The sequence below is a fragment of the Strix aluco genome, chromosome 1, assembly GCF_031877795.1.
Source record: "Strix aluco isolate bStrAlu1 chromosome 1, bStrAlu1.hap1, whole genome shotgun sequence".
Classification (NCBI taxonomy): Eukaryota; Metazoa; Chordata; class Aves; order Strigiformes; family Strigidae; genus Strix; species Strix aluco.
Genome location: NC_133931.1, coordinates 142,247,813 through 142,263,724, shown reverse-complemented (window position 1 = coordinate 142,263,724; position 15,912 = coordinate 142,247,813). Strand labels below are relative to the sequence as shown.

General features: G+C 39.3%; 1 protein-coding gene across 4 annotated transcripts in view; it reads right to left on the bottom strand.

Annotated features, from left to right (window-relative positions):
* The window catches only part of WIPF3 (WAS/WASL interacting protein family member 3), a 35,784-nt gene that overhangs the window by 6,097 nt on the left and 13,775 nt on the right, over nt 1-15,912 (bottom strand). For all 4 annotated transcript variants that reach the window (XM_074838172.1, XM_074838195.1, XM_074838180.1 and 1 more), the window contains exons 2-4: nt 15,216-15,348; nt 902-1,034; nt 132-260 (exon numbers count right to left, since the gene is read on the bottom strand). In XM_074838172.1, the coding sequence (XP_074694273.1) occupies nt 132-260; nt 902-1,034; nt 15,216-15,293 (340 nt within the window). In that variant the 5' untranslated portion in view covers nt 15,294-15,348. The remainder of the gene's footprint in view (nt 1-131; nt 261-901; nt 1,035-15,215; nt 15,349-15,912) is intronic.

Here is a 15,912-nt window from a genome sequence, read left to right as displayed (position 1 = left end):
CCATGATCACGTAATGAACTAAGGGTTCAGAAAACAACAATGAAAATCAATCAGTAAAGCTAAACCCAAAGTACTTTTATCCCAAATCACAGTTCCCCATAGCTACTCTTTCAAACAAATGAAGCCCTTACCCGGCATGTCCCTCTGGCCTGCTGGTCTGAGAACAGGAAAGCCACCAGCAAATAAGCCTCCCAGAGGCTGCTGAGAGCCACCTTTATTAATGGCTGGATTAGCTCCATCTCTATTAGCTCCTTTGGGTTCTGTTAAAAAGAAACAAAAAACCAGGGTATATCAGCAAGTCATTTCATCCTTGCCCTCAGACTGCTAAGACTTGGCACCAACAAACACAGCCAAGACCCAACGTTTCCCTCTTCAAGCTGGCTCAGCAAGGAAAGTTACTGTTAATACAGTAAACTACCATTACTCTCTGACCCATACCTTGGAGCACAGCACCCTCTGGTGCTTTTAAATCTCCCATTAATAATGACACCAAGAAGTTGTGTTAAACATTGAATTTATGCTTCAAGAATTTTTTGGCATTTTTTGTTCTTTTTATCTAGTAAAGAACAATTCTTCTGCCAGAGCCAACAATTCCCACTTAAACAATTATTTTATTGAGAAACTCTCAAGGATTTAATCATTCGTGATTCTTTTTTTTGGACAAGGAATGCCTGTTAAGGTGATATCCAGTTATAGATTTATTATGAACTGTTAATAGTTATTGACCTTAGAGCAGGATGCAAGTTTATAAAGTGTCCCCTCTCCGCATCGTAAAAGCCATATGAACTTCAGCTGCTGAACTTCAAACCTGCCCTTCAAATTGAAAACCGTTCAGCTGACCTCCACGACTGAGGCTTCAGCAAAGCTCACCCAAGGACCTTACTCGGGAGCACATACTTACTTTCAATCTGAGGTGCACTGCGGTCATTGATTTGAGTCACTTTTCTTAAGCGAGTTCCTTGCTGGATATCAGCTAAGAGAGCGTTTCGTGCTTTTTGGTCTTCCTTTCGCAATTTTGGTACCTCTGAACTTGCCTGTTGGCGATAAGAGCATTAGACGGTAGGTGCAGGCAAAAATACATGCTTAGAAAGGACACATAAGCAAACATGGGGTAGAAGATTTGAAATAAACCATCCTTGGCAGCTGTCATTTCAAAGCCTTTGAGTCGAAAGAACAGCATTCAGTTGTATAGGAGGCAGGAAAGCTGAAACTTTAAATATAACAGAGACCTAATATTAGCTGTGCTTGTACTGTTGAAAGAATATTAGAGGACACACTTAAATGAAATGTGCTTGGCCATTTATGGTCTCTGCTCCACAACTCCAGCTCTGATTGCCTCTCTCTTTAGCTCTTTTCATTCCATTTACAATGCTTTACAACAAAGATTTTATATGCCACCTGAGAATAAACATCCTTCTGTTTTACCCACTTTGCCTTAGGAAAAAAGACAGCTAATTGGATATTGCATTTATATTTGAATTAACTAATTTAGACTGTCTCTGTATCAGAGATTTACACCAGTTTAAGTAGACTGTCTTTAGAAGAATTCTATTTTTGTAACTTTTCTAGGCTAATCAAGGTCCATAGATGTAAAGTCAACCTGTAGTTTAAAGTTTTGTAATAAAACAAACAAAATTATTCTTTATTCTTATTTCATCAAGTTTTTGGTTATTAAAAAAAATCTTTAAAAAGTTTCGTTTTTCTGAAGCAGATATAAATCAAGAAAGCTGTTATTTCCAAACCTATCATGTGGTTAACAGAGTGATCTAACAGAGAGGAATCTTCATGTCAGAGGAGCAATGTGCTGCCTGCTTCCACATCTACTGCAAATTCCCACAGGTCAGCTAACTTCCGAAAGAGAACGAGTACCTGAAATGTTTCCACAGCCCTTGATTTTAGCATCATAGTCATAATAAAGCAGAACAATACTGTCACACTTTAAAACAAACCCCCCAACTTGATAATAGCATTCTGAAAGCAAAACAGACACTTGAAAATACTTAATCAGCTGCTGAATTAATAAAATGTCTAACTTGCTAATCCTAAATGAAGAATTATACCAGTACGATATTGTGGCTATTTTTGTACTTTTTTTTTTAAAAGAAAAATAGCAAGCCAGATTTGCAGAGCCCCACTAGATGGCACTCCAGATCGCTGCTAATGCCCGCTGCATTCCTGACACGTGATGTAACAACTCAGAAGTATAATCTTGTGACTGATACTGTAACCATATATTAATCTAAAATATTAGAAGAAACCCACTCTGTTACATAGTTTCCTAATTTGAAACAGCGCTGCCTGCCCTTGTGCTTTCAGGACAGCGAGTCCCACTGCCCGTTAAGACAACCCAGAGAAGTTGCCTGTGACAAGCAGTGTTAGACCACGTACCAGCCAGAAACTGTTTCCACTCACGTTTTCAGTAAGTTGACAATACTTACTGTGAAAAATGGAAATACCATAACTGGAACAAGGGTGATTCCCCTTCTCACAAAAGCTTTTTACTGGTATCTTCAACTTCACGCCTCTCTACTCCCACTAATGACTTTGCTGTAGCAGGACAACCAGGATCTAGGGGCATCTGATCAAGACCTATGTTTAAAATTAGATCCAGCAGCTGTCTTTTCGTTTCCGGGTTCAAGTGTCCATATATTATGCCAGCTGTCCACTTCATCTCCCCGATCTACTTCTCTCTGAGCAGGTAGGCTGTTGGAATATAGTCTTGATATCCTAATAGCTATTAAGCTAAAATATCCCACTTGTGGCAACTTAACATTTGCGAGTGACCCATGACTTGATATCACTTTAACATGGTTAAGATATTAATTTGTTCACAATCTGTAGGATAAAAAAGCAGGAACGCTATTCTGCAGGCCCATAGTGCAGCATAATAAGCTGCCTTTCTCTTACAATAGATCCCCTTACTTCAAGCACAACCCCATCCCATGCCCCAGCTGTTTCTTCTTCCTCCTCATGTACATAAGAGATACAATCTTCCATGCCCAGCCTGGTGCACTCGGGTTATTGATTAGCTGCTGAGTAGCTTGATACGGATTCTCTTTTTCCATTACAAAGTCAAGATGGTCTGGGGTGTAGTGTTGCTTCATTGCACAGCGGTCTGAGCTCCTTCGGATTTCTTGTTTGCTGCCTACACTCCCAAGGCTGGTGACAGTTCTTGTCAAGAATCATTTCACCAGGTAAGTATCTCCCACTCATCTACTGGTGTCCTGCATTTGCAAATCCATGTTTTTACCATATTGCTTTTTGATACACAATCAGGAAAAAACCTTCCTTCCTTCGATTAAGAAATTAATCTGGGATTCACACTCACGCTATGCCTGCAATCCATAGCACAAGAACAGATACTAAATGTAGAAGTTGTGTATCAAGAGAAAAAGAGGAACTCTTATGGGTGTCAAATCTTCAATCCTGATCACATGTAATAGAAATGTTTCAGCATGAAGACAAATATATTTTGGGTCACAGAGGAAAAACAGCTGCAAGACAAAAGATGTAATTCTTAGACTACTTTCTACCCCACCATCTGCAGGGCAGCCTCATTTACTTACAAAAAGAGAAACATCTCGATCTTTCAATGAAAATCAGAAAGGAAGTGGAGAAGAATGTGAAGATCATTTGTTTTATCAGATGCCAGAGCTGCCTCAGGTAACACAGTGAAATTAAATTCCATACTTTATTTACATGAATTGGTAAGGGAACGGTGGGTTCTCATTACCTTAGTAACCATTAGGTTATTCTGCTACTATTTCAGACACAAAGAATGGCACATTCATTGTACATACTTGGAAACAGAATGGAACAAACCACACAGGCAAATAGTCTGAACCTAAGAGAACTGCTCCCTTTTCATCTCACCAAACTCCACTACTTTTGTCTTCAATGTCCTAAATTTCACCCTCAGCTATGTCATTCAGTAAGGGATAGGATCAATGTTTGGGCAACCTGACAGGTCTCCAAAGTACCTATAAAAAGGAAAATACCATCAAATCACAATATTTAGAGTTATGTTCCAGAGTGTAAAGCACCAATGATGGAAATATACATTTCAAAATTTGCAGGAGATAACTCAGACTTGCAGAAAAATGAATGAGGACAGTGTGGTTATACAGAGAGATCCAAATCACTGCAACTTGAGGCCATTTGAAAAAAACAACAAACCAAAACATGCTCCCCAAGTGCTTGGGGGTGGGGGGAAGGAAAAAAAAAAAAAAAAGAAGATGCACAATATACAAATGTCAAACTGAAAATGATTGGATGAAAAGTTCTGGCCATGCCTCTGGAATGAAAGCCTGCATCCAGAGTGCTGCAAGCCTGAACCCGGCAGTGGGCTCCAGCAGTGAGCCTGCACGAGCAAGTGTGCCTGACCTCCTAGCACAGGGCTGTGGCAAGGAGGACAGCACACTTCTCGGATATATTTTATTCTTTCAGAAAAAATAATGTGGGAAAAAATGGAATTACAAGTTCAGTTCTGGTCTCCAGATCTTTAAAATTATGTTGAAAAACTGGAGATGCCCAGGAAAGAGCCAAAACGGTACTCAAAAAGCTAGAGGAAACTGTTCAGTTTTTAGCAGCTCAGTCTGGGCCATCAGCCCCGAAGTCTTTCTGAGGGGTGGTCTGCCTGAACAACACAGAAACCTTTACAGGGAAATCATGCTGAGGACTCAGGCAGCAGACACAGGTATCTGGTGAATTAATGTAGGACACAGTCAGACAAGCTCCGATTAGAAAGCAGCAAGTATGGAAGCAGTGAGACTGACCGTTCCCCACAGCAAAGGGCTGAGGACGCAGCAGACTATGAATTTCTTGGTTTTCAGATCAAGGCTGGATCCTCTTTGGCAGAAGTGCTTTTTGTGAAGCACAAGTTGTTGGGCCCCACACAGAGCGACTTGCTGACATGTGATACCTTGCAGTGGGGAGGTAGCCAGTGGTTCCTAACAGTTTCTTCCAGTTATGAGTTCTGTGAATCATTTTGTTTAGGAAAACAACTCTGTTTACATTGTATATATGGACCATGCCAGGTTCGGCCCTGAATAATCATAACCTTAATACCCTAAACTGGGTTGTATTAGACAAATTAAGAGCCGAGAGACTTTTTTTAAGGAAAATGGACTCAAATCCATGGCAATGAGCTCCATTTCTGCGTACGTTACTGCTGCAACACTTGCATCACCTTGGGAAAGTCACTTTACATCTTGCAAGACAGATGGGAGCATCGACCTACCCTCTGGGCTCCTATGATACTTAAAATATTTAAGAGATATACGTGCTCAGATGCAAAAATGATGTAAATGCAGAAGGCACCAGGCATTTGAAAAAGTTTATAGTAGTACTAGTTATTATCTTTCAGATTTTAAAGAGCACCCCTGCACACAGAAAAGGGGAAATCCTCTGGACTCTGGGCAGGTGGTTCAGGTCACAGTGGATGCATACACTGTCCCATAAATGGGTTATATTTACTCTGATTTTAAACATGCTCTTTACCGCATTTGAAAAATACTTCAGGGTAGTGTAGATCTTCACAAACACGGCAGTTGCAGCACAAATGTACCTCCAGCCTTTTAGACAATCCAGTAGCCAGGCAGTCGAGGACTTTTGTTTCAAAATAAGCCTATCAGCTGATGGGAAAAGAGGATCTAGTACTCCAGCTCTATAATAGGTAGGAGCCATAAGTAAAATAAAATAAAGCACCATTCCATGCAAACATTCTATCCCTACATTCTCTTTTATTTCAGAGAACTTACAGTATTGAGTATTTATACTCCAAACATGTAATGAATTGTATCATCACAGTAGATTCCCTCTCCTGGTCATTTTTTATAGGAAATATTGGGAAAAAAAGCTGTGCAAAAAATCTATTTATTTATCTGAGCTAGATAAACAATAAACCAAAAAAAGAAGTCAAAATACATTTAGCTTATCCCTATTTGGTGAGATACATAATGATAAAATTAAAAATTAATCAATCAATTTGACGTGCAGTATATCATTATGGGCAGAGAGAGCTCTCTCTTTTGCTGACAATTTCATTTACTTCTGTGAATCTGGTGACAATCACCCTTCCTTCTCCCATGCCCAATTCTTCCCCCCAGACAAAAAAAAGGATTCAGTGCAGAGATCAAGCACAGATACTGCCAGAAGGCATACGTAGTATATATTTTAATAAGAGTTTGAGGACACCCCTTAACAAAACCTTGCTTTCTTATTATTTTTCTCTGCCCTGCTCAGCCAAACCTGCACAGATATGGTCTGAGCAAGAGATCTTCAATGCAGCATGCAGCACCTCAGGATTGGCTTTTAAGGAAGGGAAAGACGTTGCAGGAAGATAAAGAAGGATTAACAGAAAGCTCCAGGAAAACGGATGCTTGATCATAGACACACATTCATGAAAACAAGAGTTCCCGGGCCAGTCCTGGCCTTCTCTGGCATGCAGTCTTGACATGATTCAGAGACCAAACTTAAACTAAGAAATGTAAAAGTCTACAAACATGGCAATGGACAATTAAGACCAGCACATAGAACAACAGACAGCATAAAGCCAGTAACAGTTGTGTAGGCAATGCAGTCAGTAATGTGACAGTGCTGTCTGGCTGAAGAAACAATGCATCAACAGTGAGAGACAACTGAAACATCTAAACCTTAATTCAAGGACCTGCAAAGCATCAAAGAAGAGCCTGAACAACTGGAAATAGAATAAAATCCCCCAAATATTATTCCTGTATTAACAGTAACCGGAATTCCGGCGCAGACAAATACGGATCATTCAGGAAAGAGGACAATAAAGGTGAAACTAGCTGTGTAACACTGTACGTGCGTCATGTCAGAGATGGCTAAGAATATCAAGAGGAAAACACAGCTTGTTTGGGGTGGTAAATCATCTGAGGAAGGACGATGAGTGTTCTCATCACCCATATGGCATAGCAAAGCTCTCTAAGTAGGAGAGCACTGATGGAGAGATGATGACTGGGTCTGCATCCAGCCATAAAGCTCCTGCTCCTTTGAAGGAAAGCCAGGCACAGGGTTGGTGCTCACAACAGTCTTGAAGGGCACAGACATAGAGTAATGGGCCTTAAGGGGCAACACCCTGCTAAAATACCCTTCTGGGAAGACTGATGATGAAAAAAAGTAGACTAAGAACAGGGGAGACCTGCTTGTGGGCAACTTATTCTGTAACTTCCTTCCACTTAACCACAAGCTGCTGACCACAAGTGTTCCATAAGGAGATCCCTGTAACCATCAGGACTAATGTGTTTAAGTGAATTCAACTCTTAAAACACTGTATCCTTTTCCAAAACATAACTGACAGGAAAAAAACATCAACAGTAAGATGCCAGAAAGTTCTAACAAGCTACAATGTCTTAACTTTTTATTAAAAGAATGAGGTTGGTTTAGAACAAGGTAGAATATGAAAGATGACCAGAAATCTCAGCGTAAACTAGCCAGTATGTCTTCCTTGACATAGCATAGGATTATAAAAGTCATCTGTACATTTGTAGCCCAGCATGAAATCTGAAATGCCAGAAGAACTTGTTTTCTCAAGATCAATCCACTATTAGTAGATTAGAATTGTGCCAAGAATTCATGATTTTATATTTGCGGCAGAAGCAGTTTGCCCAGCAGGCAAGAGCATTGCTTTTACAAAGAATTCTCAAACCAGCAGCTAATGTCTCCCCCGGGAATGTGCCGAGAAATGCAATTGCAACAAAAACCAGGGGCTTATTAAAATAGTAAAATAAACCCAGTTTCTAGCAAGTCACAAACAGAACTATAACAGAAAAAAACATTGTCATCCTTCTTGCATTTACTTTAAATATGCATCAGGTGTGGTTTCACTCACGCACTGTCAAACGCAAAATAAAATAATCAAAACAACACCCCCTTCCATCTTAAGAAAAAATCCAGTAAGTCTCAACAACAAAGCACACAACTTCTTTTATTTTAAATATTTTAAACTGTTCGTTTATAAAGAAGCTTGTGAGATCTGGTATGTGCGAGTTTGGTCCACCTATTCACAATAGAGCCTTGACCTCTGATTTAAAGCTTTTTAATTATGGGAAACCTCACCACAGTGCAAGACTCCACCTGCATAGTCAATCGTAAGATCAGAGCCGCTTCTTGTGTTTCTGCTGTGTAGCATAGAATGAAACTAATTAATTCTTGGCACTTGGTCTACCTGGGTAAACACGGCAATCTCTCAGCCTTCTAGCAAGCTGAGCTTCAAACGCTTCCCATGCGAGGGGTCACTCTCCAGCCAACTTTTCTGAGGGAACCCACATGAGGGGACCTGCCAAATAGCTTCCTGGCAGCTAATGAAGTCATTGTTTTAACAGAATGACAGGACCAGCATTTCACGATTCCATTTACACCCAGCTCAATAACGATTAACCATGATCTCAGTCTCCATCACACGAAGTTCTGCAATCTGAACCTGCTGGGTTGAAAAGGTCATCGAGCAATGTGTGTACTTAGATAGGCTGTGTCTACACCAGCCTTGTTCCTCAACTTCTAGCAAGGGAAGTACTGAGCAAAAGTTGTTACAGATCTCTTCCCAGCATTGTAGCCACCGCCTAGTCCTGGCATGAGTCCCAAATAATGAAGTGTTTCAGTGTCAGCAGAGCCCAGTGCCTGCTCTGTGCTAGCATCAACCTGCTTGAAGCGTACCAGCAGACACAATGGCAGGGAACAAAAAATTAAAAAAAAGCATAGCAGGAGTTACTCTCTTCTACATCTATATTCCACTGCTCATTTCAAACACCACCAGTAACCAATGCCACTGCACCCAGTAAAACCCTCTTCATTTTATGTTAGCATCACTCCATCAGACAATGTAAAATCTTGTATACTTAAAGGTTCAATTGCTCCTGGTTCAAACAGAGCAGTGGGCTTATTAACAAGGGTGTACTTAAAAGTTTTCCAGTGTGGGTTGCTAAATTTCTCTACCTGAATGCAAAAATGCAACAGAATCAATATGATAATTCATACTTGCCGAGCCATTTAGCTTTTCTGTGGGTATTTAACTTTCTGACACCCACATTTCAAACATAAATTCTGGCTGTGCTTTCACTAAAATAAAATATGCAATAACAAAAGCCACTAAAACGGAGGCAGTATAAAAACAAAACTACTCTAAAAGTGTTTCCCAGCAGTTCAGAAAGACTGCAAGTCAGATACCAAAAATACCCTGAGACTGGCTTCAAAAAATAATTTTGAACTTCACCTTCTGATTTCTAAATTTTTGGGATTCAAATTCCCAAGATTTCCTCTGCATCAGTGAAAACAGAAGTGAAAATTCTTACATAAACAAGAAAACTTGAGGCCTGGCATTGAAATGAAAATGTCAAACAGCACAAGGCTGAAAATGGGAGCTGGTGACACTACCACTGGCCATGGGAGCTGGTGACACTACCACTGTTTATTCTCTCTGTCTACCACAGCACGGTCCCCAGAATGACAAGGGCTACTATGAGTAGTGATAACAAAATATTCAACATGTGACAACCTACACCTATCACAATTTAATCTCACCCTGTTCCAAGAACTCTAGGTCATTTCTTCTACCCAGCTACCTGTGTAGATGCTACGGATCACTCTGAAATGCCTTTTAGCATCTATGCAAAATTATGGTCAGCCCCAAATAGGAGAACAGTGAGAAACGAACATTTCTTGCGATGTCACCTTCCAGCCAGGCAGAGAAGTCCAACTGAAGTATTGCTATAGTTCTGGGTTCTCTTTTAATTAAAAGGCTACAAGTGTAATATTAATTGACAGAGGGAATGTAATATGTAGCCACTGCATACACTACAGATGGGGTACTGATTTTTCTGGGCAATAGTATCCTGTGATTAGAATGGTAAATTAACCTATCAGCTCTCTGCAGCTAGGCTGCTTCTGTTACCTGGGCTTGATCGTGTACAGCTGGTACCTCCGCAACACACTGCAACTTTCATACTTTTATATGGAAAATTATACAAATGAAAATCAGACAGCAAGAATAAGAAAAGTATATTTAAATGCTTTCCATTCCATTCAGACATGTGCAACACCAACATTATGAAGAAACCTGCGAAACAGAACTCACCACCTAAATACATTAGAAGTGGTGACCTAAGAGATCTCAAGTAAAGCATTCAAGAAGATTAGCACATATGAATATATGCAGTACACGCCCTGTTCAGATGAAACACAAGGAGCAATGCCAACCTAGTATTTGCTTTCTTTACATCTTCCCCGCCTTTCACAGCTCCCACTTACCCCTTTTGTATTTGTTGACTAAAAGTGTAGAAGACTACAGCAGCAACACTTCCAGATAGCTATGCAATCCCACATTTTCCCCTATCTGAAAATTAAGTGAAATAAACCACACAGAGACACAGCATCTTTTCTACATAATTGCCTCTCACTTCTTTATGAAAGCAGACTGGTGTGAGAGGTGATACATTATTAAAACACTATAAATCAGTTTCCTTTGTTTTGGCTGGAACAAAGCATTCTCAAAATTTTCAGCTGCACTTTGCCCAGTCCTTAGCACAGTCTGTATGATGGCCAGTCATCAACAAGATTACCAAGCCTGCACTCTCCCTCACTCTGGTATGTTTTACCTATCAGCAATAAACATCATGATTTCGTATCTTCTGACCTAGGGACTTCATGACAAAGTACTAAATATCATCTTACTCACAGCTCGCATAAAATTTTAATAAACACATTCCTACATATTTTGTAATTGGCACTATGCATGATTCTGTTCTTTCAGTGTTATGCTTGCATGTCTAGAGGTCTAAATGAAAACTTGAGAAATTACCTTAATTTTTACAGTAAATAATTAGCAAGCACCCACACACATTTATGCGTACACACACTTACATGCGCACATTCTCTCATATTTGGTAAGACCAAATCAAAATACCATAAATCATCATTATCTTCAGCCAAGCTGTTTTACATACGTTGTTTTTCTCTTTTCAAAGAACAGTAGTGCTAAATGTCATAGGAGCAAAACCAACTCCCACACAACTTCAGATAAGCAATGCAGCTCTCTGAATTTCTTGGGAAGGTTGAAAGAAACAGTTCAACAAGGTTTGTGCTCTGACAACTGCAAGAAGGAGGGGAAAAGCCAACCCCCAAGGAAAACTATCAGCTGATGGTTTTCTTAACCTTGGAAATGTTTCCTCTGTGTAAATGATACAGTGTTATATCATGAGGAATTGCTTTTCTAAGTTTTTTATTACAAGAGTAGAAAATAAGGTCAGAATAACAAACTTGGTAAACACTGACACATGTTTACCTACAACAGAAATTGTATTCCTTTTTTTTTTTTTTTAAACTAAAGAGTGAGGTATTCATTAAGATTAATCTACATGCCGCTCTAGCATTCAGCATTATTTCAAGTTTCACATTTCTCTCACCAAAGTAAGCATATTCCTTTCTTTTCCTGCTCTCCTACATTTTAGTATGCCAATAAGGCACATAAACTCCAGTACTACTTTACTGGCTTTAATCGTCTGATCCATTGTGATTTTGGGGGTTAATTTCTATGCTAAGACTTTAGTAATAACAGTTCTAAAGAGAACAGAAGTATTTTCTTGAACTCCACAAACATATGAATCATTAAACAAACATCTTCTCTGAATAAGGCACAACCCAGCAGGGCTGCTACACATCCACACTTCCTTCAATACTAATAGGAGATGACTGATCATAACATTAGGAATTCAAATGTACAGACAAACACTGCACAGCACTGAGCAGCCTTTACTGCACGTAAAAAGGGAACATGGTTTATCAAAGCAAAATTCTCTCTTGATCTTCTCTTGGGAGATTCAGCAGAGAAAATTTTTAATCAGTCTCACTGGTGGTATCTTACTTGAGGAAATATGACAAACCAAAACTAACCAGAACGCCTCATATGCCAAACTAAAAGGCAAAAGTAAAAGAAATTGAGGGGGAATAAAAAGAAGTTTTTCACAAGCAGAAAGCTTTAAAAAAAAAAAAAAAAAAAAAAAAAAACAAACCAACACCCTCCCCCCAGAAAACAACAACAAAAACCTACGAAAAAAAGATCTTACATGATGTACATATGCCTATAAAATTGAAAGAGCTGTAGAACATCCATCCTAATGCCTCCTCTCTAAGTTTCCTTTATTAGGGTGGAAGGGAAAACAGAAAGAGAAAAAATCTGAATTCTGTAAGCCAGCGCCAGAAAATATATTGGGACACAATTTTATTCTACCTCCTCATCCCTCTCATCTTTATCTATGACCCCCAGAAGGCAGGCATTTGAAGACATGCTCAATTAATCCAATAAGCTATATTTACATTTTGACTCAGCCACCTACATCTGCTACTGCAGATACCCTACCATCCCCTCCTGAAAAATCCACCTGGTTTCCTTTTAAGTGTTCTAACAGCCAGTAGCTTTTCAGCTGTTGGGCACAGGTGGCTCCCAGCATGTCTTAAATACCATCTCCCAATCACTTTAGTACTGCCTTGCCACACCTTTTGTGAGCAGAATTCAGTACAAGTACTTACAGAACATCTACTAGTCCGAAATCTTTGAAAACAGTAGGAAAGATCCTAACTTTCTTCTGCCTTAAGAGGGAGTTAACAGTACAAAAAAGTCAAGTGCCAACAGTGCTTAGGATTTCAATGAAGTAAGGACTGTAAAATCATTTGGGACCATGGCTCATAACGTTCACTAAGAAAATGTGCAGAAAAAAAGATAATGTGGTGACTACTTTTGCTAAAAATCTCTAAACGAAAGCAAGAGGAAAGTACGGCTATTATCCATATAATTAGAAAAGCAAGGCAAGTCTATGGTACCCATGCAATGGCATCATGCAAAATGACAGGATTCTAAAACCTCAACCTACACACAGACATTTCTCTTCTAACATAAATCAAGTAAGTTAAACTAGCTGCTCGCCGCATATCAATAGCAAAATTAAAACCTAACTTTTAATTGCTAACATGTAAATGTAACTCTAGTTTAATTATAGCAGTATAATAAAAATCACAGTGCCGTTTACTCTGGAATGTTTCCAGGTGTTGGCCAAATAAAACTTACTTGTTTTGAAGGTTTTTCTTAAAGCTACATGCCTGTTAGAATTTTTTCTTCTTCTGTCCTCCAACTGCAGATTTAGCAGCTGTAACAACAGTTGGACAGTTCGGCAGCTGTAAAAGACAGATGCCAATTTCTAGAAAATAACTTCCTAGTAAGAGAAAATAGGGTCCCCAGCAAGTTTTCATGGATTCCCCAATTATAAGATTTTACTCTGCAACTTGGCAGCAACTTGGAGAGCTGACTCTTACACTGCGCTTCTGCTGAACTCACCAGGCAGACTACAGATCCTTTCAAAGTTAGCCCTCTCTCAATCAGTTTTGACAGGGAAAAATCCTTTTGCTGTTACAGAAAAAACAATGTTCTGCCATGTTATTTTACTAATTTTTTATGTTGGTTTATGTGCTCTTTTTCGTGTCAGCACTTATTAAAAGGAAGACTTCAATATCAGACATCAATTAGAAATACATTTAGTTTGTATCATATCACCAAGATAAAACTGACCCTAAATTCTGTATGTCTTACACACAGAAGATCACATTTGAAATAGAATGATCTAACTAAAATATGGAAATACAGTATGAATCTTTTCGTATCAAAACCCTATCATAGTAGTGGTTTTAGTTATCAGAAAAGGAGGGGAAACAAAAAACCCCAAACTTGTTCATACAGGTCCTCAGGGGTCCTCTTAGCTTTCTCAAGGCATTTTCCTCTTAGCTTTCTCAAGTCATTTACAATTGGCGTATGTTAGAGGAGTCTAAAAATGTCTCCAGATACTTTACTGAGCTAAATTTATTAGGATAAGAACACTTGCAGCTTCTGTTGACTTTAATTGCATTTACGGGCATTAAGTTGCTCACAAAATTCAGCCCACTTATTTCAGTATCTAACTATAGGCTGTGTACCAACCCAGAAGAGCTGCTAACTGAAAACCCTGCTTATGGTGCCCAAAGTTAAAACAGAATGATAAAAGGAATCAAGGACTGTTTATTTCATGTCCTGTCTTTATCTTCCTCCTCTTTATCTCCACAATTCACGGACAGTTTTACAAAATGGTTCAGCCTGCAAAATAGCAGAAGAGCATGCAATGAAACCTCCTTCTGGAAGAAGATAACGTAAAGGACATTATCAAACAAAATCAACAGACCTTCATGGAAGCAAAACAGGCAGAGATGTCAGGAAATGCAAGGGAGAAACAAAGTTCTTAAAAAAAAAAACCCAAACCAACAAATTGAAGCACATTTGAAGTACCATGTACTGTTTTGCTACAGGGACTAACATACACTGCAAATAAGTACAGCAGTGACAGAAAAATATATGAAAAAAAGTCAGGAGAGATTTTATGTCTTGAACACAACCATACCAGCTTTCACTTTCAAAAATGGTCTAAGAATTTCAGTGCAGAAACAGGCTATTAACAAACGATTGCAGAATACAAGGAATTACTTAAATATGTTTTACTATAGGTACAATAATGGATTGTGATGGTATGAAAATGTAATACCCTGGAACTCCACTCAGAGCATCCTTCTCTTACTGCAAAAATGCTGGCAGGGCACATGTTCTACTTCATGACACATACAGTAATGATCTGTTACAAGCAGTAATTGTTCCTGCACATATATAAAAGCATATTGTGCTGTATCCCCAGGAAGACGGCGCGTGCTAGAAAGGGCAACACCTACAGCTGAACACTGTGAGTCTTAATAGAAGCTGTAAGAAAGAGGATGGAGAAATTAACACTTACCACCTGCACATTACCAATAAAAAATGAGTTCCCTGTGACCGAAGAAGTATTCACAAATGCTAAATTCTCATCATATGCACTCAAATGCAATCATCTTCAAACTTTTTGATCCCGCAACCTCAGCGGTAAAAAAATTTTTGAGCGTGCACCCCAATTTATTTATTTATAAATTATACATATATATGAAGTTCTAATATTTTCTTCCCACACCCCAATGGATCATCTCGCACACCCTACTTTGGAGACTATTGCTCTAACGAACAGAAGAACAAAAGCCAGCAAAACAAGCACCTGCCCCAGGTATTTGCTACGAATATCCATGCCAAATTTCTAAGGGGCTCTGAGCTGGCTACTATAGCTAAGCTTTTGCTAATGGAGATGAAAAGTCAATCTTACCAGAGGCGGTGGTGGAGGGGGCCCTCCAGAAGGTGGTGGAGGCGGTGGAGGAGGAGGTGGTGGCGGTGGCACAGGCATCCGTTAAGATTTCTAGCTTCACGCAGTTATGAAAAATATAGCCAAAGTCTATGTCCTTGAAGGAAAGGGAGGAGAAAGAAGAGTGTGAAAAATAAAAAGAAAAAAAAAAAGAGGAGGAATGTGTTTATACACTGTAAGCTGAAGATCAGCCAAATTTCTAGCTCTCAGCAGACTGAAGACTTTTATAGTGCACTGCTTCCAAAACTACAGTACGAACAGCCTCGTTATAGTTATCTGACGACAACATTCATCTAAAGAGCAAGCTCACAGATCTGGACAAGTGCCATGAGTACCAAATGCATAGATGCCCTCCCGTCCAGATTTAACTATTACGCCTTGCCTTAATCTAGCCCATAGCCCTGAAATGCAATTCTGCAGAGAACAAATCACAGTCAACTACACGTAGACACTCCTGCTGGGACAAAAACTCTGTTGACTTTAAGCCAGAGTAAGCTAAGGACAGAGTAAGGAACTTTGTAAGGTTCACTGGAAAAAGAAAAAAGAAAAAAGATGTGATTGAATAATAAACGAAGATATAATCCTACACATTAAAGCTTCTGTTACCAAATGACAGCATATAAGGACCAGATATTTCAAGTATTAAAGTCATGTGTTTTTC